At 39.5% G+C, this 25266-nt stretch overlaps 1 protein-coding gene across 1 annotated transcript in view; it reads left to right on the top strand.

Annotated features, from left to right (window-relative positions):
- The first annotated feature begins 1601 nt into the window (after positions 1-1601).
- Positions 1602-25266, top strand: part of SMC6 (structural maintenance of chromosomes 6) — a 58216-nt gene continuing 34551 nt past the window's right edge. Inside the window, exons 1-10 of the mRNA XM_066386197.1 lie at positions 1602-1781; positions 8766-8884; positions 9576-9693; positions 11384-11489; positions 15132-15268; positions 15883-15944; positions 19440-19520; positions 20558-20659; positions 23434-23553; positions 23643-23741. Of these exons, the coding sequence (XP_066242294.1) occupies positions 8771-8884; positions 9576-9693; positions 11384-11489; positions 15132-15268; positions 15883-15944; positions 19440-19520; positions 20558-20659; positions 23434-23553; positions 23643-23741 (939 nt within the window). The 5' untranslated portion in view covers positions 1602-1781; positions 8766-8770. The remainder of the gene's footprint in view (positions 1782-8765; positions 8885-9575; positions 9694-11383; positions 11490-15131; positions 15269-15882; positions 15945-19439; positions 19521-20557; positions 20660-23433; positions 23554-23642; positions 23742-25266) is intronic.

Here is a 25266-nt window from a genome sequence, read left to right as displayed (position 1 = left end):
TTGTATCAAGGCCAAGGCCATCATAGCAATATCATACATACTGCTCACAAAAATTAGAGGATATTTCAAAATGAATATGAAGCAATAAAAAAAAGAAGCATTTGATATTTTTTTATTAAACAAGAACATCAGGAAAGCAAACAAAAAAAAAAAAGAAAAGAAAACGACAAGTCAAAGAAACTTGTTTGATTATGCAAATGAATACAAAACCAACTTTAATTTCCTTGGTGAAAATGCACTATACAAAAGGCTGAAAGTACTGGAGTACTGCACATACCCTGATCCCCTAATTTTTGTGAGCAGTGTATACCGTATAATCTTTAGAAGCAAAAGAGTGACTTTGATGGGAGGTACTGCATTGCCAGACATTTTATATCAATTTATTTGGAGGTGGGTGGGGTAGCGGTAAATGCCACCTTGACCCATTTGGAAAGGAAGATAGGAAGATTACTCGTCATATCAGCATGTCACGTGAGTTGAGCAAAGACATCAGAGGAGGTCCGGGTAGAAGCGCGCTAAAGCGAAGTTAAGGCACTTAACCTTTATTAGTCCCGATATTTATGGAGGGGCTTTACAATATAGGCTCAGGTCGGGGGGGGGGGGGGCGGCGGCTATAAACAACCATTATACCTTAAGGTCATTGTTATAATGGAAGGTATTTTCAGAACATCACGTTAACATCGAGAAAGAAGAACACTCAGGTATGCTTACAGGGATCAGGAAAGTCTCGCCCCAGAGGGCTTGAACAGGCGTGGGAGTCTGCCCACGGTGTGCCCGGGGAAAGGGCATTCAGGACGCAGAGGCCTGGGCACAGATGGCAGAGCACGGACCGGCCAGGGACACAGAGGCCTCGCCGGCGCGGGTCAGCGCGGGGCGGGGAGACGCAGGCCTGGGCGACAGCAGGGTGGCTTTCCAACTCAAACGGGAGCCGCCGATGGTGTTTCTGGAGAAGGGGCCGGAGCGACAGGGACACGAACACAGAGCTCGTCCCTAACCCACATTTCAAAGGACCTACTGGAAGAACCGGGGCGGTGCCGCTTCTCTACGGTTCCGTGGGACTTACCCAGACAACTCTCTCTCCTTGGTTTTGGAAGACGCCCTTCCGTCCTTTGCCAGTGTGGCCCGAGTCCTAACTACGCCTGCTTCCAAGTTTCTGAATGTAATCTCCTAAATAAAATAAAAAAAGAAAGTAAAAACTTCCTCTTTCCTTTGCCAGCAAAGAGGAGCGCAAGGGGCTTAGAACCTTGAGCCGGAAAGCTCCTGGGAGCACTTCAAATTCCGCGCCGCCACACACGCCCGCCTCTTCCGGGAAGTGACAGTCCCCTGCCGGTACCTGGCTGCACGCGCCCCGCCGGAGGGCTGTGCGCATGCGTAGAGCTGTTGCTGGGGGGCCTCCGAGTCATCTTCCTTTTGGCAAATCAACACCCACCCCTACCCACCACCAAGAGTCCTGCTGCTGTCAAGCCCAAGCTCTCATCAGCTTCGCCGGGCCACCCAGGGGCACTTCCGGCCCCCCTTTAAACTACGGTGGCGCGAAAACGCCAGAGCGCGCACGCGCGGGCGGAGTCCCGGCGGGAGGGGGGCGGGGCGCAGGCGCGGAGCGTCCGGGGGTGGGCACCGGGGAGGCAAGGCTCTTGCCTTCTCCCGCCCAGGCGCGCGGCTCGGGGCGGCTCAACGGCGGCCAGCCGAGGCCGAGACGCCTCCACGGTGGCCTCAGTGCCTTGTTGCACCGCGACAGTCCCGTCGATCGGGTTTCTTGGGGAGACTCCGACTTGTTGGAGGTAGGGTGAGGGTGCGCTCCTTCGCTCTCCCGTGCTCCCGGTCCGTCACCCGGTCGCTGTCCCCTTAGCTGGCATCTCCCAACCCGTCTGTGGTGGCTGGGTCGCGGGCGCTGCCGCGGTGTCCAGCGTGGTCCCCGTGGGCCTGGGCCGGCCGGCGGACGAGGACCTTCGCGCCCTCTCTGCGGGCGGCACGGATACTCTCTGCAGCGGGAAACTTGTCCCCCGGCGCTGGGCCCTCCCCTGGGCGGTGGTGGCGACAAGCCTTGCAGATCCCGGCTCGGGCTGTGGGACCCTTCGCCCGGCCCCAAGCGCTTTTGGGCTTTGAGAAGTGGCTTGAGGGGCTTGGGAGTAAAGGAGTGAGGTTTCGATCGGATATTGAGCTCTTATCACGACTCTGATAATACCTCGCCGAAAGCTTCCTTAATTATGTTCGTTTAAGAGATAATAGGCAACTATTACTTAAATTGGATTTGTGGTTAAACCCCAGTTTCATGAAGGTGCAAACTGTATGAAAAATTAAATTGAGATGTTGGAGCTTTTATGATAGCGTTATCTTTCTCCTTTTTTCTTGTGGAAAGGGCTGTAGGACCCACAGGGCTTGTGATAATTCCTAAGGAAACAAAAAGCAACTATTTGTGAAGACAAGTTATGTGACCGCTTATTACTCTGAGTATATTTCATGAGTAAGGTCGTCAAAAGCGAGTGTTTTCGAGACAAAATATTCTAGAATGTATATTCAAAAGAAAAAAAGTCCAAATTCTCTGACTTTTAGATGGCTGCACTGTAATGTTTTAAAATATTCCATAGCATATGCAGTAGCCTGCAGATAGTTCCTGGAGTGTGGAGGGAGTGGCATGTTAGACCTACTTAGATTTACTTGATCTCATTCTATTACTGTGTGAAATATACTGAGTACTAATTTTATGTTGGAATGTGTATTCAGAAGTTTTTCGATCACTAGAATGTTGTTGAAAAACGTGTGTTTGTTTAAGACAGACCAGTGATGTGTGACTCTGAGCAAGTGGGTACCACCTCTTTAAGTTTCAGTTCTTCTGTAATTGGAGAAAGTAATATACCTAACTCAGAGAATTCTTAATATATTGGGGGTGGGGGGAGTGAGAGAGTTATCATTATACGTATCTCTACATTTATGTATAATTAGTATAAGACATTTATTGAGCCAGGCAAAAAGTAAGTAAAATTGACAGGTTTTATTCTCCAAAGGTTTATTTTACTGAGTGCTTAAAAGTAGAACTTGATATTAAAAATTGCCTAAATCTTGACTATCACTTTTAGATCTAAGTTAGGAAATTTAATCGATGCTGTACTTGGCTTACTTTCAGGCATTAATACCTAACAAAAAGTACCATAACAGTATGCATTATAATGTAAGGCATATTTAAATGCTACAGTTCTCTATGTACACATACTCAGAAGGCCTTATGACTGAGGATCAACTGTGGTCACTTAGATCAATGTTAGCATTTTTGATTCACTACGTAATGAGATACATCTTTTCTCACTCAACATGCTTTCACTGGTGTCTAAATATAAAATAATTTCTATGGCTTTCTTAGCTTCACTCCCAGATCAACTCGACAGCAGAAGTGTGTTTTACTACTGCCTATTGGCCTCTCCATCTCAGTATCCTAGAAGCACTTCAGACTTAGTGTTTTCAAACAAAATAAATGCATTATTTATCCTCCCTCTTTGCCAAACCTGCCTGGTCTAGTAGCATTTAGCATTAAGTATGAAAATTGTTTCTGAAAATTAAACACAAAATAAAATTGTATAGCCTGACCGGTGGTGGTGCAGTGGGATAGGGCTTCAACCTGGAATGCTGAGGTCGCCTGTTTGATACCCTGGGCTTGCCTGGTCAAGGCACATGTGGGAGCTGATGCTTCCTGCTCCTCCCTTTCTCTCTCTCTCTCTCTCTCTCTCTCTCTCTCTCTCTCTCTCTCTCTCTCCTCTCTGAAAATTGAATAAATAAAATCTTAAAAAAAATAAAAAATAAAATTGTATAAAGCATAGTAACATTGGAAGGGGCACAGCCTAATAGAATCGTTTTTGTAGGTTTATACATTAACAAAGAATAGACAAGAAGATGAATGGCCAATAGCCAATTTCACAGCCTATAGACAATTAAACTGTTAATCTTAGTTATTCATTGCTAGGAGGACCCAGGGCATTAAAGAAGTTTGACTTTGAGTTTTGACAAACCTGGGTTTGGATCTAGGCTCTGCTAAGTTATAGCTGCATAAGCCTGGGCAAATGTTCTCTTAAGCCTCAGTACCCTGTTTGTAAAATAAGGACAGTTTATTAGGATGTTGAGGATTAAAGGAAATACATAAAGGTGTTTATCTCAAAAGCTAAGCATATAGTACCGTATTTCCCCATGTGTAAGACACTCCCATGTATAAGATGCACCTTAATTTTGGGGCCCGAAATTTGAAAAAAAAAATGTATTACATAAAGTTATTGAACTCAAGTTTTATTCATCATAAATTTCATACAACTCCTCATCACTGTCAAAACTCCCATCCGTTTGCTTATCCTCACCTGTGTCTGATGACTGACGAATCACTGTCTTCTTATATTGTCTCGTCCTCAGTTCCATCTATGGCATTTGAAATGCCCAACCACTGTATAAGACACACCCAGTATTTAGACCCCAAATTTTTCAAAAGGAAAAGGTGTGTCTTATACATGGGGAAATACATTAAGTGGTTATCCAACAATGGTTAATTCTACACCCTCCTCTTACCCTGTCGTCTTAAATCTGGTTTCATCTCTTCCCGTCATCTCTCATATTGCTATTGCTTTTTTTGTTCAGTGCCCCTCCCTTAGAGTCTGACCTCCTGCCCATATTCTCAGTCTTTATTAGATCTGTCCTCTACATTGAGGCCACAGGAATGTTTTTAAAACATGAATCTGAGTGTTCAAATTTATTATCTGAAATTCTGTGCTTAATACTTCCTAGTTTTACTGATCTGGAATTGTTTGATGGATGGCCTTACTGGTTTTTTTAACTTAAATATTTATATTATTATCTATCACATCTCATAGGATTTTATGGTGCATTCCAAGCAGGATGCTTAATTAATTGAATACATTTAAAAAAAGGTTGTTTAATGCAGAACAAATGTGTCCGTGATGGTGGGAGGAAAGTAAACAATCGAAGCACAATCAGAAGTAGCAGCAATTTGTCTTTTTATAACCACTAGTTTTTATTGAGAATTCCAATTCTGTTATATCTGTTCTCACTGTTGTTAGTTCCAACTTTGATAAATGGGAAGTCTGAATTATTAAATGCTCACAATAAAATTTAAAATCTAGAAAATTATAATGCTAGTAAAATGACTTGATCTCTGAGATTTGCTATGCACATACTTGCTATAATGAACCCTTGGCTATTGACCTTTCTTTTTGAACTTATATTTTATTGAAATCCACGTATTTGTTACTGTTCCTGGTCTGATGGAGTTTGGTTCCTGTGGGGGAGAAATGCTACGTTCCTTAATTCTGATATTTTTATTGTAAATAAAGAAATATTAAAAACTATGAAAGCTTTGTGGATATATTGAAAATCCCAGAGGTGCTGCCCCCCTTTTGTGTATTTCAGAATATTTAAAAGTATTTGGGGGGGGCTGAGCAGAGACCTTTGTTTTCTTTAGCCTACTGGTAACAGTTTTACTGTTTTAACCTATATCTGACTCAACTCATTTCTATGAGTTTTTAAAATCCATTATCATTAAATTACATAGTGATTCCTATTTTATAAGGTAGAATCCTTCCCCATCTTTTAGGTGCAAGTTACCATGGCAACCTAATAGCAAACTGCAGATTCCCAACTAAGCACAGCAAATAAAAAGCATCCTCCTCATGTAACACTGTCTTCTGTGTATGTAGAATCTCACATTCTTTGTAAGATGCTTATCACAGTCATCCTTATATGCTTCCCGCCTCCCCCCATTTTACCTGTAAAACTGCCGTTTTCTATGAATGGTCAAATACTACAATTAATCAGCTTATATCTGAGTGCCTGCTAACTAATATCATGTATTAGGCATTAATAAAAACAGTGTCTAAAAGGGCATTTAATGTTGTGAAAACCAAAAAGTAATGTTTCTTCTCTGCTCTTCTATAATAAATGAATGCTCAGTATTTGAGGAGGAGATAAAGGATGGGTAGGAGAGAAGAAAGAGTTGAGGGGAAATAGCATGTTGGTATTCTGGGAATTTAAATAAGCAACAAGAGAAAGCTAATATACATTGTTCTTGTTATTAAATAATTTGAATATATTTGACTTTCAAGTTTTGAGTTGTGTAAGAGATTTCAAAATAAACATGAAATTATTTATAAAGAAATGTTGAATACATGTAATTATGACTAAGGCTAATGTTGTTTCTAAAGGCATCTGTGTAGGTTAAATGTCTTTTGTTCACTGATAATACCTTTTTAATGATACATAATATATGATGAATTACGTTCTTCATTGTTTTTGGGAAAGGATAAATTCAAGTACTTAAAATGTTTACAACAGTTCTCATACTATAATATGCTATGAATCATCTGAGATCTCAAAAGTGAAGATTCTGATTCACTTGGTTGGGGCGGGGCCTGAAATTCGGGCTGTCCAACACATTCCCAGGAGATGTAGATGCTATTTGCTGGCCCCTGGACTGCACTTTGAATGTCAGGTCTGCAGATCATTCTGTGGTCAGCTTCTCTGCTGCTCTCACTTTTCTTGTTTGCTCACTCTGCCTTCTAATTTATGGCGCTGTGTCATGGATTTGCTTACCATATCCCCTACAGCAGTGGTACCCAACCTTTTTTGGGCCACGGACCGGTTTAATGTCAGAAAATATTTTCACGGACCGGCCTTTAGGGTGGGACGGATAAATGTATCACATGACCGAGACAAGTGTCATGAGTGAATCTTACACGGATGTAACGGAGAGAATCTGGTCATTTTTTAAAAATAAAACATCATTCAGACTTAAATATAAATAAAATGGAAATAATGTAAGTTATTTATTCTTTCTCTGCGGACCGGTACCAAATGGCCCACGGACCGGTACCAGTCCACGGCCGGGGGCTGGGGACCACTGCCCTACAGCAGCAGTTTGCAAAGTGCAGTCCAGGCATCTCTGAGACTCTTTCCCAGAGTCTACAGAATCAAAACTGTTTATAGTAATAGTAAGGTGTTATTTTCCCTTTTCACTTTCATTCACTTGGGATCGTACAATGGAGTTTTCCAGAGGTTACGAAATGTGTGATGATGTCATTACTCTGATGACTGATAGAATGTGTGCTTGAGTGTTGTTTTAAAAGCTTAACAGTTGTAAATATTGATGGATATAAACATACATCTCTTTGAGTATCTTGGTACCTTTTGAGAGACCACAACCACTCAGAACTGCTGCCCTATGGTATTGGGCCATGGGCCCATAGGCTGATCTAGAGCTTACCAGAGCTCTTAGCTACAGGGACTGCCGAGCCTGAGTCAGAGTTGCAGCTCCCCATGTGATCTCCTCTCTAGGCAGTGGTCAAAGGCCTCTGACACCATGCAAGGGGGGAGGTGTAAGTAGCACCCTATTATTATTGCCTGGTCGGGTGGATGTGTCAGCTCATTATCGTGACTGCCTACTTGGCCTTCATACCATTTCTGGCACCAGCCTAGTTGGGGTGTTGAGATTACTTACAGCCTGACCAGCATGGAAGTCCAGATTACCCACTTGGCCCTTGCTGGCGTAGCGATTGTGGACGGGCAGGTTTTTCAGTGGTATTTGGCTAGAGTAGAGCAGTTCTTGCCTGAAAGTTCTTTGTCTTGTTAGATGTCTCTTTTCCTGATGCTTTGTCTAGAAAGGACAACTTCCATTGGCCACATGCCATCCCCCACCTCCCCTGCACCTGCACCTGTTGGCGCTTCCCCAGTTAGAGCATTCTCTTCTCCAAGCCTGGGGAGTGGGAAGCAAAACAGAAACTCCGCTCGCCAGGGTCATTCCTGGAGAGTGAAGTACCTAGCCAGTCTGCCTCCTTCTGTCAGAGTCTTCTTGTGTTTGTTTTATATCTTATTTTCAAGGCCTTTAGTTGTACTAACCAGGAGGAATAGGGAGAAATTCACCTATCCTCATGAAAGTGGAGGTGTCTGTTTTCTTTCTCAAACTTGCAGTGTAGGAAAATTCTAGTCCTACTGCATTATCCCTTATATTTGCTTGTATAAAATATATGGATAAATGTTAAAATATACCCATTGAGTAAATTGCTTCTGCAGCTGGTTCTGTCAATATAAGTTTGGAAGGCAGTGATTAAAAAGAGGAATCACTGTATGGCTGTTTTCCCCCTTGCCCTCCTTTTCTCTCCCATAGTATTCCAGAGACCCTGGCCTCTTTCTGCACAGCGACTTCACGCTCTCTGTCACAACACGCTTTCTTGGCAAAATAATTTAAAATTAAACATTTTATCTGATTGACTATTAGAATAATTTCAGAAGGCGTTATGCCATCTGTAATAGCTGTAGGAAACTAGAAACCATAGTTATATATAATCTTTTACCGTTTGTGAGGTAGGAAATCAAAACATGTAAGTAGACCCATACCTAAATGAAGAATCTGAACCATGAAGAATGGAAATAAAATCAAGTAGTATAACATATGCAAGTGATTTTTAAAAACTGCACACAAATGATCACCTTATCCGGCCGCAGGTTCTGAGTCTGACCCGTCTCGCCGGCTGGCTCAAGGCGGCAGTGGGGCCGAGTCTCTTTCTGGAGGCTCTAGGGCAGACTCTTCTTGCCTTTCTGGCCTCCATGACCTGTAGTCTTCAGCCCGTGGACCCCTTTCTCTGTGCAGATACTATATTTTTACCTTTTTCAGTTTTGAATGAACATAGAACTTAAAATTTAAGCTTTGTCTGGTTTATTTTGTTGTTTAATGTCTGAGGAACGATCACTGTTACTGTGCCGTTTTATTATTTGTTCAGACCTGATGGCCAAAAGAAAGGAAGACAATTTCTGCTCTCCTGAAAATGCCAAAAGATCCAGGCAAGAAGAGGTGGAAGATTTTGATAACGATGGTTTTATTAATGGGACCTCAACTCTGGTAAGTACAGAGTTACAAGAATATGTTTTTGATTGACATATTTCTCATGCCTGGTTTCTATGTCATCATCTTGATTCAGTATCGGTTAAAGAAAAATGGCTTTTAAAAAGCTGAGATGAGATAACCTGACTAATTCAGAAGGTTTTGTTAAATTAGAAAAAATTAGCAGAGAAAACAATGATACAAAGAGCTGGTTCTTTGGAAAGATCAATAAAACTGGCAAGTCTCTAATTAAAGACTGAAAATGGGAATGTGAAATGATACAGCCACCCTAGGAAATAGTTTCCCACAATGGACAAGACAGTCCTCTCCAGTAGGAAATCATCTCACTCACCTCTGGACATAGAAATCTGACAACTTAGATGGAGTAGACCAGTCCTTTCAAAAAGCACAGCTACCACAGTTTAACCAATATTAACTAGATAGTTTGAATCACTCTACAAATATTAATGAAATTTAATTCCTTGTTTAAAAACTCTGGATAAGAAATCTTCAGGCCCAGTTGTTTTGACTGGAGAATTATAACAGTCGTTTAAAGAAGAATTATGAATTCTACACAGTCGTTTCCAGAAAAGAAGAGGAGGGAACACTTTTTCTGTTGATAACACTGCTGATCTTACCATAAACATTTGGATGGTTATAGTGAGTGAATTAGATAGATTGATTGTCTTCTCCCATTTTTTATTAATAGACTGCAGCAGAAGTTGGAATAATTGAGAGTATTCAGCTAAGAAACTTCATGTGTCATTCAATGCTTGGACCCTTTAAATTTGGCGCTAATGTCAACTTTGTTGTTGGCAACAATGGAAGTAAGTGCTTTTGCTTTCCTTTGTATTAGACTTTGAGCACTGCGTTGAGATTAGAGTGCATAAACTTTAAAATAGGTGACGATTAGTGCTGATAAATCTAAGCTTTAGGTCTGTAAGTTGTGGTCATGAATATTGTCAGTACTTGGCTGCCATTCTGCATGCTAAGAAAATAATGAGTTAACTGTAGGTTCATTATTTATGCAGTAGAGATAAACATTTCCTACCTATTCCTTTAAATTTGTTTGCCTTGGACTTCTCACCATAGAAGAGTGGACAAGCAGTCCTCACTGTGATTGAGGCAGCTCTGTGTCTATATCCTAAATGTGGTAATAGAGCATAAATAAAGTACCATGGGCATCCAAACATGAAAGAAACTAATTCTCATGCTTGTGACCAAGGAGAGCAATATAATTCCGGTATTTGTGCTGGTACAAGGTCTCATTGGGGGAGAAGAAGTGAGCTGTGTCAGGCAAAGACTGCTTATTATCTGAGGCCTGGAGGGATAGACATAGACGCGTTTAGAGGTGAACCACCTTCCTTGGCTTTATCATGTTGTACATGGTAAGGGAGGGGCCAGAGCTAACCCTGGAGAGTCACGTAGGTGATGCTATTGAGGATCTTGGATGCCATGATAAAGATCTAGGGTTTTATCCAGAAGTCAGTGGAGAAGCAATTACAGTTTTTGAATAGAGTGGTGATATGTTCGAGATTTGTGGAGCGTAGATCAGAAGGGGAAAGACAAAGGCGTTAGAAAGACAAGCGAGGTGGCTTTTGTGGTAGAGCAGCCAGGAATGACAGGTTGCCAGCTTAACCCTGCTCAGACGTGAAATAGGTATGTGTAGGTTCCACAGTCCGATAAGTTCTCTGTTTCTCCTACTCGGTATTCATCTGAGAGGGTATGTTTTCCGGAGAGGATGGACAGAGGGACCAGTGCTACATGGAGGTCACAGAAGACAATAAGTGAAGAAAGATGAGGGGTTCTGCAGTTCGATCCCTTTTTTTTTTTTAACTTTTGGAACAGTGAATTTATTAATAAAACTTCAGAAAAAAATGACACAAGTAGTGGAGGCAGTGAATTTGGAGGAAAAGGGAAAGGAGAGAATTAGAATAGGGACTTAAAAGGCATTTCAGAAACTTGGTGGATTAACCAGTGGTGTATTTTGGTTAAATTGGACTATATGGTGGAGCATGATGGGCTGATTAGAGTTGATTGAATCGGTTAATGGTGAAGTTCATAAAATGGTTACCACATTCCAGGTGATTGTTATAGATCTGGGAATTTCTACTTGTGATGATTTATGTCTGTTAGGGTAAAAAAAAAAAAAAAACTTTCAAAGAGCTAATGAATAATACTCACTTAATAGGCTGATGAGCCAAGATACAACAAGATTTTTAGGTTGGAAATGTATCAATCATTTTTTCTGCTTCCTTATTGGCAAAAATTTAATTCTAGAAAGTTACTATATTTTCTAATAATGTTAGCTAAAATATTTCATTATATACACAATTTTCTTTTTAAATAAAAGTTGACTGCTTTGGCGCTGGGGGGAAATTATAATCGAAGTATAATACTTCCAGTGTTAGGCTAATTTATGTTTCATTCTGAAAAATTTTACATCAAATGGTAGGAGTCAGCCTTTCCTTTTCTCTCTCTCAATGAATGTGATTTCTTCAATACCGGTCTCTTCAGGTGGGAAGAGTGCAGTACTCACAGCTCTCATAGTTGGTCTTGGTGGAAAAGCAACCACTACTAATAGAGGATCTTCTTTAAAGGGTTTTGTGAAAGATGGACAGAGGTAAGTGTTTGCTTTCTACATGTATTTTTCAGTTTTTTTGTAAGAAGCAGTGACTTTAGATTCCCAGTGCACATAGACATTACAGGAAAAGAATTGGCTTCCCAAAACTGGAGTGGAGGAATCATATCTTTTCATTCCTTCCTCTTGCCCTTGTTCCCAACGGCCCAGTGTTTCCTATTGTCCTCACCAGACAGAAAGTTTGTGCAAATTACTGCGATGTGCCTGCCCACCTGCGCTTATGTTTCTGTTACTTTTCTGGGAGAATGAGCAGTGATACATCTATGTACTTGTGCTTAAAGCAGTATTTGTAAACATTGGACTTTCCTGACTGACTCTTCAGGAGTCAGTCCAAACTCAGCTTCAGCAAGTTCACGTTGATACAACATAGGCAAAGCAGAATCCGGGACCAGTCAAGGTGCCTGCACAAAACTTTCTGCCTCCAGCTCCTGAATAATTCCAAAGGAATATTCCCCTCTCTGTCTCTTTTATATCCTTTACCCAGGGGGTTCACCAATGAGTTTGATTTGAGGACCACAACCACAAGTCTGTGGTCCATCTTGACCGTGTTGAATGGTCCTGTAACTACCCACTTTGGCTCCATGTTTATATATCTTTTTGTGTTGCAGCTTGCCTTCACATAACTGTATAGTGACTGCGCAATTCACATCATCACAGGCTCATGGCCCTTTCCCCAGGAGGAGCTCTCTTCCGGGCGATGTCCTTGTTTTATTAATACTGTGCCAGGCAGCCCAGCAGAGACCATGTTGCTCCTGCTGGTTAGCCGTCCCAGCCTCTCAGAGCTCCCGGAGGGAGGCTGCTCCCACTGTCCCTCCCTCTTGTCCACACCGGTGCCCAGAGCATCAGGAACTTGGATAATTAACAGTGATGTCTTTCTTCTCATGTAACAGGCTTTTCTCTGCTCAGTGTCGTATCCATTTGACTTCTTCCATTTTATTACTAAAAAATAGAGCAAGGAAGGATGTGAATCAGAATTGCATGTTTCTTATGTATCTGTCAGAAGCCTTAGCAATCTGAACCCTGAGCCAGGGTTCCAAGTTGACTCAGGAGAAGAGGGAAAAGATACACAGAAAATTATTTCCCATGTTGTGTGGCCTTGGTAAGAATTCTTCATCATAGTGTTTGTCTCTTCTTATCTTATTTGGGCCCCAGCCCAGCTAGGTCTTCTCACCCACAATCCCCCAAACAAAATTTATCTGAAGTAAAAAAGGAGTTATCTTAACACTTTTAAGTTAGTATCCCGTGTCAGTTTTAATTTATTATACTTAACTCTACATTTCTTAGTTGTCCAAACAATCACCTTGTCTACCTAGCGAGATAACACTTTGACCTTTCAAAAAGATGCTTCAGGAAGAAATTATTATTATTATTATTTTGCATCAGTAAATGTTTTATGACTTAATTACATTATTTTTTTCCCATTTGAGAAGTACCTGGACCAAAGCAGAAACTTTTTCTGAGGTTTGCCCTTCGAATACCCTTAAAGGAAGGAAACAAAGGTCTATCGCTCCTAAGAACATAGCTGCCTGTAGTAGAAACATCAGTGTATTTTAAGCAGACTTAATAGCAGTGGAAAGAAAACTTTAATGTGAGCTCAGTCTCCTTTTTACTGACCATATCTGAAAAAAGTAGCTATAAACAGCTTTTCCAGACCCATTGCTATTCCTGTCATCCTTTTCTTCATTTAACACATTTGTCATCTGTAAAATTCCCCGTAGTTTGTATTGTCTGATTACATTACCACATTTTTACAGAGGCAGCTCATTGAGCTTTTCAGTTCTATTTGTAGTCCGTTCTGTGTCTAAAATCTACATGGCTGTCCCACTGTGCCTGAGGCATGGCTGCCAGCCTGGCTAGGTATGAGGTCGCCTAAGAACTCGCCTTCCCCTTGTCAAGCATCGCACTCTCCATCTGTGACCCCGGGGCCTCGGGCTGTCTTAGAGATGCTTGCCCTACATGGCTAGGAGACAAGAAAAGAACTGTGCCTTAAGACCCTTGATGTGGGGCTCAGCCCTCTGATCACCCACCAGCCCTTTTCAGGGAACGGGATCAGTGAATCCATTCTCCTCCAGTACGTCTTCTCCCACGGAAACCTCTCACAGTGACCGTAGGTCTCATGTCCCTGGCTATTCAGGTTCTTGAACACGTTCAGGTCACTGTTTCCTCCCTCAACCTTCCTAGTCAAGCCCTGTGCCGCTCGTATCTTTGCACCAGTCCTGTTTTGCCATCAGCTAAGTCATTGGGAGTGGTTATGGAAGGTTGAAAATTCAAGGTTACAGAATTTACTATGGATGAGCTAGCTACCCATTGAAGGGACAGATGCATCGTATTTTTACATGGCGTTTCCTTGGTCCTTGACCCCATCGGTGTGCGCTGCCAGTCACCTATGTGCAGATAGGTTCTTCCAAAATTGAGAAAGAGTCCTTGATTCTGGAAGCACTCTTCCTGCTATCTGTCTCTCTTTTCTCTAAAGCGTATTCTGTATTTACAGACACGGCTCTATGGCCCTTGACTCTCATTCAGCATCGGCCACATCAGCACAGTGGGGAGGCAGCAGTTAGTGTCCAACTCTGTTGTCTCTTTCTTCTTATACAGGATTTTGTGTTGTTGTTTTTTGAGCATTATGAGACTTTTTTCTTAAGCCTTAATTGTTTGAATAACTTGACTTTCTTAGATTTATTGCATTCATATAGCAACAAGATGTCAGTGCCTCCAAAGTTCTCCCAATACTGAAGGTAGCTTTAAAATGGAAGCTATAGCTAGGAATGAAAATAATAAGGTAGACATGTGCTAACCAAGGGAGATGTTTTATAATTCAGAGAGCATATGTAGTCACTATTTTGAAAAGTCTTCATGAGGTACATTCACTTAATACTAGGTAATCATACTAGTTAATGAAAGAAATATTTTTTGCTCCATATGTAGGTCAGCTGTCCTTCCTTCATCATATTTTAGTTAATGTTTTCAACCTTGACTCTTCTTTAGAATCAACTGGGGGAGCTTGTTAAACTCCTGTTAATTACAGCTTTGGAGGAGCATACCTGTCTTCATTAGGTATTTCTGAATAAAAGAAAACACATATACCAACCCGCTCAGGCTAGCTTTTGAAAGATGATTTACTGTAACGGTCCAGGGGTATAGAGATCTCAGAAGCTTCCGGGAGGAAATACAATTGGGACTCATGAGCAACCGGAAATGAGAGACCTCAGAACCAAGTGTCTTCTGTCTCTAGGTCTAGGTCTTTCTTTTTCGTGTCTCTGGTCTTTGTCTCTAGGCATCTAGTCTCCGCCCTTCCTCCAGGCCCACGCCACACCCTTCTCACACAATTGGCTGATGACATCCATCTGTTCTGATGTCGTGTATGGGGAAGTGTTTGTTTCTCTCATTGCGTCTGAAGTATGTGCGCTCTAATTATTTAACAAATATATTTCTGTTATAGATGGACTGGTCAATTCTTTTTTATAAATCTTCCCTTATTGTTAACTTTAAATTTTTTTGTTAGGTGTTAGTCATCAACCTCTGGTGTATAGCGACTTTTCAAATGAATTAGAAGTTTTAAAAATTACAGTGACCTAGTACTGTGATTGTATTGTATCTTCAAGTGACTTAACCCTATTGCTTTAGCTCAGCAGATATCTCAATAACATTGAGGAACAGAGGAGACGATGCCTATAAAGCAAATGTGTACGGTGACTCCATCATTGTTCAGCAACACATCACCATGGATGGAAGTCGTTCGTATAAACTAAAAAGTGAAAGAGGTCTGTTATGCATGTCTTTTCATTTAATCTAAAATATTATTAAATCTCTATATAGTTAAAGAGTTAAGTGATTGTACTGGGATTCGTTGAAAGGGCACTGCCCATCTGTTGAAACCTCTTTCTCATAAGATGGTTTGTTGGTTGCACGTATGTATATATCTATACACATGTTACACATAGTTGTGCCACAGGACAACCTACAGTAAAACCATGATTAGTAGCATTTGGGTCTGTTTGAAACAGATTATGCCTTTCTGTTCTCATCTGCAGACCTCCTTTCACCCCCAGAGTTTCTGTCACGTGTAGAAAGAATGGTTAACAAAAGGTGGGAAAGGGCAGAAAGGAAGAGGAGGTGTTAGGAGTTGCTGCAGAGGTTTGTTTAGCTGTGGGAAGAGGAGGAACAGTTGCTGTTGTGGGCTTCCTCCCATGTCGTGTGTGCTGAGCACTGCATCACCCAGGTCATCCAGAGCCGGGTCTAGCCAATGCTACCTTTCTTGATGGCAGTGGAAAGGATTCATCCTTATGTTCGTAAATAATTACTCAGTTTGTTTGTTTTCTTTTTTTGTATTATTGCACTAGAAATAGTCTGATTATTTTGTCTTTCTTATAACTAGGCACCGTGGTTTCTAATAAGAAAGAAGAGCTGATTGCAATTCTTGATCATTTTAACATACAGGTAATTGCTAAATTTGTGTTTTAGATTAATTAATGCCCCTGGGTATGTATATATTTACTTATTCATTCATTTATTTATGAACTTTTGGTATAGAAAGAATTAAAATTGACCACAGGAAGAATTGTTCTATTATGAAGTTTCTTAAAATTTAGTCACTCAGCAGGAATTTTTGATGCATAGTCCTATATCATCTTTACCTCACTAGAGCGGTCAAGACACCTACTCTGTACTTGTAGGTTCTAAAATTTAGGTTCCTAAAGGCTGAAAGTTCCTTTGCTTTCTGCTCTTCTGGTCAGAGTAGCATCATAGTTTCTTAAACTCAGTTGCTAAATTCTCATAGAAAGGAGATCTGTTTTAGAAAGGCATTTTTTTTTTTTTATGTATTTTGGAGATAATGTTCATACCTATAGGAGACGAGACTTGAGTCCTTCCTGCTAAGGTATTTTGACAGAATAATAGGGAATAGGACACATAGAGTCCTCCATTAACACTGGAATTATCTTTGGATGTTATCTAATCTAGACCCTTTATGTTGTGAGAATCTGGGAGCCAGCAAAGTAAATTTGTACTTAGTTGTCTAGGTGTGGGTACCAGTAGCTCCTGGATTGGGATCCAGGCCTCCCCATGTATTCTAATGCTTTACCCATTGAACAACTCTGCCTTATTCCAGGATAATTAACAAGTTTGGGTCTCTTTCTCAGTTTGCTTTAGAACGAAGCTGTGCAGAAAAGTTTCTGTGATGAAAGAAATATTCTGTATTAGACTGTCCAGTGGGGTAGCCACTAGCCATGTATGGCTCTTAAGCACCTAAAGTATGTGCCTGAGAAATTAAAATTTTAATTTTATTTAATTTTACTTAAGTGTAAAAAGCCACATGTGACTAGTAGTTTATATGTCAAGCAACACAGGTTTAGAAAAAGAATTACTAAAATCTAGGTAAAAGCAGATACTACAAATAAATTTGAGTCTAGAATGTGAACAATTTGTTAAACAAAATCAGGAAAACCAAAAGTTAGAGTTTACAGAATCATAGGTGTCGGGAGACTCGTGAAAGATGTCTAGTCTAGTTATTGTTCTCTAGACTTAGCTGTGGCGAAGTCATCTCTGCCTGAGGCTTTGAGTCCTGTGGACAGCTGTGTATGTTAGAAAGTTCTGATGTGAGAAGTTGAATAAAGCTTGTTTCTCTAAGCTCCATATTCTGGCGGAAGGTAAACCATATTTCTCTTTTGAAATAATTGAAGTTTGTTATCATAAATTCTTTAGTTCTCTTCTCATATTATTCTAAAGGTTCAAGTTCATTGATCAAAATATGAAAGATCTAGAGCTGCACTTACTGGTACGGTAGCCTCTAGCCCACGTGGATGCCGAGCACTGGAATGTGGGCAGTCCAGATTGGGAGGTGTGTGAAATGCACACCAGATTCTGAAACTCAATGCAAGGAAATAACTCAATTTTTATATTGATTACATGTTAAAAAGATAATATTTTAGTTACATTAGATTAGAAATATACTATCAAACTTAATTTACCTGTTTCTTTTAATACTTTTAATGTAGATACCAGGAACTTTGTATGTGTGGTTTTTATTATAGTTCCAATGGCCAGTGTTGGTCTAGAGCAGAGGTCCCCAAACTATGCATGCGGCCCCCTGAGGCCATTTATCCGACCCCCGCCGCATTTCCGGAAGGGGCACTTCTTTAATTGGTGGTCGCTGCAAAGCGCAGCATTGCTCACGTACAGTACTACTTCCGGTGACACGGGACGCACGTGTCACGGCTCCGGAAGTGCATCATAACACTTGTTACGGCTAGCAGTGACAAATATGGAACCGGACATTGACCATCTCATTAGCCAAATCAGGCCCATAGTTCCCATAGAAATACTGGTCAGTTTGTTGATTTAAATTTACTTGTTCTTTATTTTAAATATTGTATTTGTTCCCGTTTTGTTTTTTTACTTTAAGATATGTGCAGTGTGCACAGGGATTTGTTCATAGTTTTTTTTTTATAGTCCAGCCCTCCAACGGTCTGAGGGACAGTGAACTGGCCCCCTGTGTAAAAAATTTGGGGACCCCTGGTCTAGAGTAACCAGGAGAAGAAGAATGCCTTAAAGTATCTGATTATATTTGTCCCCTGTGCCTCTCCGTCTTACCTTTTCTCTGAAGATTACCTATTCATGCTTGCTCCAGGGTCTCAATAAGTAAATATGCAAGAGTCTTAAACAATTTGTAGAGTATTGTAGGAACTAGGAACCCCATTTCAGAAGCAGTGAAAAGGATGTGACGCGAAGAATACAAACTTTGAGAAAGCCCTTCGTCCAAGCTTTGTGGTAAGATGTCTGTCATTAATGCTAGTGCGTTAGGTCTCCCTGTTAAGGAGTCAGATGCAGTATGAAATTAAGATATAGGGCAGGCCTTGTGAAAATACTTGGCAATCAGTCGGGTCTACCTACATAATAAAAAGAATGAGATACACAGACATTTCTTTTTAACTGCATGAATTTTTTTATTATTTTAAAAGACCCAAGATTACACTTAAAAGGAAGGTTTTAAGCATTGGTATCCTAACAGTAGAATCAGTATCTTACAGATGGTAAAATGAAAGAATTTAAAACCTTTTTCATTTACACTGGCCCTATATATTCTCAGGAACTGGATTATTTTCTAACATACCAGTTACTTTGTTAGTAATAAGATAATACCCTGAATCTTTTTGAAACAATACTTTTTAAAAAGCTATCTCTCTCTCTCTCTCTCTCTCCCTAAAAATCAGTATTACTAAAATTAAAAATTATTAATATATTTTAAAAATATACTTTGAACTGTCATTGCACTTGACTGTTACCTAATTGGAATTGGTTAGCCAGAGGTGGTTTAAACCAAGCAATGGCTTATTTAAAATGACTCGTCCTTTCAAGTGATAGAAATGACTAATGTTTCCATTTCTTTTACAATGTCTTCATGGCAAAATAACAAGTGGGGAAATTTGAAAAATTGCTGTAAGAAAAATAAAGAAAACATCATAATTCTGATTAAAAATAAACTGACTTGGACTTTTTGTATTTGAAGAAGCTAAGTAACTTGCCCAAGGCTACATAGGTGGGTAGAAACAGCCCAAACAAGGTCTCAAGTCAGCTGACTCCCGTGCAGGGGCTTTCCCACTCTTGTTTCAAGCTGGGAGGGACATTCTGTAAAACAGATGAAAGGAATGAAAACTTTCTAATGAAAACACATCTTCAGAGAATTCTTGTGCTTGTGCCCTCTTGTAACAGAATATGTAATTTTGACTATAGTATTTATTTTAGTATCATGAAATATTGAAACATTTTCTCTGCATTATAACATTTTTCTTTGTATATGCACCCTAATGCTGAAAGCATTGGCTAGTACTTATCCTGCTTGGTGGCACCATAGGTCAGTTGTGTTTTATATTTCAGTTCATTTAGCTTTAAGGCATGTAAGTGACATATTCAAACATAACCTTTTGTTTGTTTCAGGTGGATAATCCAGTTTCTGTTTTAACACAAGAGATGAGCAAGCAGTTTTTACAGTCCAGAAACGAGGGGGACAAATACAAAGTAAGGAGCACCTAGTGAATGTCAGCTTACTGAAAGAGACATTCGTAGGTTAAGCCTATTTTGTGGACGTCATTCTTGTTCACACAGTAAATATTGAGGTGGTGTATTAACCTATTTAAAATAATACTGTAGGACTAATTTAGGAAATCGTTAAGGTAAATTAACATTACCACAAATGTTAATTATTTTGGTAAATCCTTGCTTTTAATTTTTGGCTTTTAATTCTGAGTTAGCATGTATTTTTATTTTCTAAAGATTAATCATTAAGGAAAAGCAAGGGAATGATTGGCCACACATACATAATAACTTATTTATTTATTTAGGTAACATTGGTTAATATTCTATAGGTTTCAAGTGCACATTTCTATACTACATCACTGTGTGGCATTGTGTGCCCACCCCCCAAAGTCAGGCCATCTCCAGCACCTTCTGTTTGGTCTCCTTTACCTTTACCACCTCCCGCACCCCCCTTCCTCCTGGTACCTACCCATTATACTGTTGTCTGTGTCTGTGAGTTTCAGTTTTATATCCCACATAGGAGTGAGATCATACAGTTCTTAGCTTTTTCTGTCTGAATCATAATTTTAATACCTAAGTTATTTGAAACTCAGAAAGCTAATGCAATTGTGACTACTATTAAAACTTACAATACACTTTTAAATGGGTTTCGGTATCTCCGTTTCTAAAAATTTATAATGCACTATGATCAAACATATAGATGTTTTCTTTGTTTCTGTATTTGCTTAAAGAATGGGAAAGTAAGTGAAAATGAGCTTTCAAAATGGCATTACTGTCACAGCAAAAGTGTTCTTTCATGGAGTTTTAATGGTTTTTGTAAATGAACATGTAGATGTGAATCTAGTCAGTTAAGTAAATTTTAGGTCTGAAATAATACATTTTTTTGTGTTTATGTGGATTGTTTAAGTATGTTTTTCACATCTTGTTGACATAATTGGTCTAAAAGTTTTGAAGACCAGTTTTTTAAATAGTTCCATGGAAGTTTGCAAACTCATAATTATATTTTCCTTGTTGTGTAGTTTTTCATGAAAGCAACCCAACTTGAACAGATGAAGGAAGATTATTCATACATTATGGAAACAAAAGATAGAACAAAAGAGCAGATAAATCAAGGAGAAGAGGTAATGCAGTTATTTTTGAGATCTGTCAAATTCTATAGGTCTTATAAATGGTATTATAGAATTATATACCATATATACCATATATAGATGTCTATATAAAAGTAATAACATTTTTAAAGCACTCTGAAGTATATGAAGTGTGGTTTTTATGTTCAGGGTATTTTTTAGCCTTTTTTGTTTTATAATAATGGGTATGTACATACTCTACTTCCTTTATTAGACTATAAACTAGAGAAAAGGACAGTATCTTATATTTTTATACCTGATATATGATTGATTGGTTGTATAATAAGATACCTCAAATTCCCACTCCAGATTAAAATCTGTAATATTTCTTTTGATGGGAAAATAAACATAGGCCTCAAGCTGATACTAATTCTATATCTTATTCTTTTGTTCTTTAGTCAGTTTTATACAACCAGATGAGCTTTTAACAACTTAGCTTGTCTTTTTGAGCTAGACTTGTACTAATGATTGACTCAGGTCAAATTTATTAGTTGTTACACAGACCTTTCTACTTCAAGTTTTTATAGAATATATATTTAAAATGAAGTCTATAGTTGTGTGGCTCGTGAAGTGAAAACTCAAAAAGCAAGGATGACATATTTATTTTTATTCTTCACATTATCCCTTCAAACTTGGCATATGTGGTGGTGTGCAAGGAGGCACTATAACCACAATTAATATAGCACACTTCTTAGAGTATAAGTGTTATTATTGAGGAAAGGAAATATTTGCATGTTCAAGCAAATGTACTTAGTATATGCTGTATTATTTTAAAAATAATAAATCAGGACTTTGAAAAACTTTGCTTTAGACAGGCTGGGGTTAAATACCCACTTTCTTCATGGCATACCTTGTCATCAACAGTTAAAGATATTCTGATTATGAAGCTTAGGAAATACTTTCCTATATCATGCAGCAGAGTTCCTTATGCAGAATATGCACTTAATAAGAACTTTTTTCCAGTTAATTAAATGCCTTATATTGCTGTACAGAAAAAGTAAACAACGAGAGATCAATATATTATATGATATAATAAAATAAGTGAAAAGTAAATAAAAAATGTGCTCTCTTTGTCTAAGAATGATATAAATTAGGACAGTGGCAATGGTAATAGAAAGAAAAGCTTTAAAATGATTTGGCAGGTGTTATATAGTACTTGGAGGAGTAAAATTGAGACAGAGGAGACATCTAGAGTGACAGAATAACATCTATTTTAATAACTCAAGCAGTAGAGTAAATTTCATAAGGTAGGAAGCTTGGAAAGAGGAACCAGTTTTTCTTTTCTTTCTTTTTTTTTTTTCTTTTTTTTCTTTTAAGAAAGCTGATGCATTCCAGTTTGAAGGTGTGAGTTTTGGAATGCTTATAAAGCGTCCAGGTAGGAATGCAAAGTGGGAAGTTGCAGGTGTGAGTTAGGCATGCAGAAGTTAAGCCTGCGGTGGGGGTCTTCAGTGTGTTGTTGGTATCCAAGCCACAGGTCGTGTCTGAGACTGAGGAGTGAAGAGGGCGGGGCCAGGCACAAGTCCTGAGGATACTCGTGGAAGTCAGAGAGGCCAAGGGAAGGGGGAACTTGAGAAGGAAGTGGTCCCAACTGTACTGAGTGGGCAGACATCATATACTCTTCTGTATGTAGTGGCATAATTGTTGCAGATGTCCGTGGCAAGGCGAGTTTCAGTAGTGGTGAGAGCAGAAGATAGATTTATGGGGCTGGAAATGTGAGGAAATGGAAGAGATCGAGATAATTTTCATGAGATGGATGGAAAGAGGAGACTTATAGGAGGAGGTGGTGCCCAAGGATGAATAATGGTGGTTTTGTTTGTAGTGGGAAAAATAAGTGATAAAGATTTAAGTATGATAAAAGAAAGTCAGTGAAGAGGGTGGAGTGAAAGATGACAGAGCAACAGGAAAAATCAACTGAAGTTGAACTGAGAAGGCAGAAAGGGGTGGTAGAATCGATGGAGCGTGGACTTCAGGACAACGGAAGCCACCGTTCTTGTGGTGGGAGGAGATGACTGCTGTAGATTTCTAGATAAGGTTGTTGGAGTGGAAGGGAATGTCTCTCTAATGACTACTAAATTCTCTGAAATAGGAGGCAGGGAGAATGAATGAGGGATTAGTGTGGTGGAGTGTATGAGATTTGAAGAAAGTGCTGATGGGTTGAAATAATCCTGGAGAATGGGAAAGTGACTTGGATAGGGAAACAGTACAATGAGCAGTATAAGACTCTAGTTGAATGTGAGTGTAAAGAGGTGGATAGGCTGTCTATCCAGGTGTGCAGAATATAAAATCTAGGAGCCACTTTAGTGACTGTTCTGATGTCATATTTAATACTTATTTGATCATTTTATTTATTATTAAGAGAGAGCTTGGATCTCTAAAAATCTACTTTATTTGATTTTTGGAAATAAATTTCTTCTGAACCTTCCAATATGTTTCGAATGGTACGGGATGCACTTTGCCCAGAAAATATATCAGTCTGTGTATCAAATGTGGAATAGAGATAAGATAGTAAAGTATTTTGTGACTTGTTTATACTTGTGTTGTCTTAACCCTTTTATTTCTTTGTTGTTCTTCATATGAAGAGTATTTGGCCATTTTTATAGTGCAGAAATTAATAAAATTACCTAGTAAACTATACCAAAGAACCAAAAAAGTCATTTCCTAGCAAATCTCTTTTAGTACTTATTTAGGCAATGTATTCAAAAGAAATACCTATGTAAAAAGTCTTGTCTTTTCAATGTTAGTAAAAAATAATATCCTTTTTTTTATAGCGACTTATTGAGCTGAAGCGCAACTGTTTAGAGAAAGAAGAACGTTTTCAAAATATTGCTGGCTTAAGTACAATGAAGACTGATTTAGAATACTTGAAACATGAAATGGCTTGGGCAGTGGTAATTGTCACTTATTTATTCACCTATATTTGCACCGTAAAGAGTATCTTTGGTTACAGTTAGTGATTTACTATATAATTTCTTTCCAGGTTAATGAAATTGAAAAACAGTTGAATGCTATTAGAGATAATATCAAAATTGGAGAAGATCGTGCTGCTAGACTTGAAAGGAAAATGGAAGAACAGCTGGTAATTCGTTTTTAAATTCAGATTTAGTAGGTTGAATCATATGAAATAGCTGAATTAGATTATTTATGACCTACAAAAGTAGCAGTTTCAACTTATATATTTACCTGATTTGAATTTTTTTTTTTTTTTTTTTTGTATTTTTCTGAAGCTGGAAACGGGGAGAGACAGTCAGACTCCCGCATGCGCCCGACTGGGATCCACCCGGCACGCCCACCAGGGGCGATGCTCTGCCCACCAGGGGGCGATGCTCTGCCCTTTCGGGGCGTCGCTCTGCTGCGACCAGAGCCACTCTAGCGCCTGGGGCAGAGGCCAAGGAGCCATCCCCATCGCCCGGGCCATCTTTGCTCCAATGGATCCTTGGCTGCAGGAGGGGAAGAGAGAGACAGAGAGGAAAGTGGGGGGGTGGAGAAGCAAATGGGCGCTTCTCCTATGTGCCCTGGCCAGGAATCGAACCCGGGTCCCCCGCACGCCAGGCCGACGCTCTACCGCTGAGCCAACTGCTGAGCCAACCGGCCAGGGCTGATTTGAATTTATTAAGCAAAGGAAGCCAACTTAAATTTTTGTTCAAGGAGTATTGTGGCAACTGTCTTTTAAAAATAGTACACTATTTGAATATGATCAGCCTGTCCAAGCTAATGCTGTAGGACTCTAAATTCATGAATGTGGACAATGGGACCTTGTTACTGAGTAGAATTATTAGAACTTGAAGCTTTTTTTTTTTTTTGATAGTTATTTTTATTATAAAGGCAAGCATGAACATACTTCTGAAGTTGTGCATAACATTAACTTTTAATTAAAAAGTTGGCTTATTTTGATATTAAAATTCTTTAACAAATTCTATAATGGATGGAACAATTAAAAGTCATTAACTGTCCTATTAGTTGTCATGCTAATGACTACAAATACCCCGTAGATTTATAAACAAAGTAAAAATAATATTCTGCATAGGAACAATGGATAGAGCTTGAAGCTTTTACTTTTGGATTCACAAAGGAATAGAAACCAAAGATGACTTGAGAAATAAGAGTGCTAGGATAATACTCAGTTAGAAAAGCATTAAAGCTAAGTATCATGTAGTGTAAGACCTCAGAGCCAAACATGAAACTTTTAGGGAACTGAGTTTTAGGGCCCAGAACTGTCAGAGGATTTTATATGGGTAAAACGTAAGTTGTTAGGTTTGTTAAGGTTAATTTCAACCTGAGATCTAAGAGCCCCTTAGATTGATGGATAGAATGATATTATTTATCTAAGATTCGAGAAAGTCACAAAGTCTTCCACCTGGCCTTGAGGAAGAAGCTGGTTGAGTGGTAAATAAAGACAGTCGTTTTCTGTTGGGGTCTTTCCACGTGGACCTTTTTACGACACGGCAGGTCCCTTGTTTATACTGGCCTTTCCGTTTGTTTTTCAACAGCTTTATTGAGATATACTTCAAATACCATACAATTCACCCTTGCAAAATTTACAGGTCAGTGGTCTTCAGTATTTGCACAAGAGTGTGTGGCCAGCACTGCGGAACTGCTCGCAC

The sequence above is a fragment of the Saccopteryx leptura genome, chromosome 5, assembly GCF_036850995.1.
Source record: "Saccopteryx leptura isolate mSacLep1 chromosome 5, mSacLep1_pri_phased_curated, whole genome shotgun sequence".
Taxonomy (NCBI): domain Eukaryota; kingdom Metazoa; phylum Chordata; class Mammalia; order Chiroptera; family Emballonuridae; genus Saccopteryx; species Saccopteryx leptura.
Note: the sequence above shows the minus strand (reverse complement) of the source record. Positions and strands in the feature narration are given on the sequence as shown.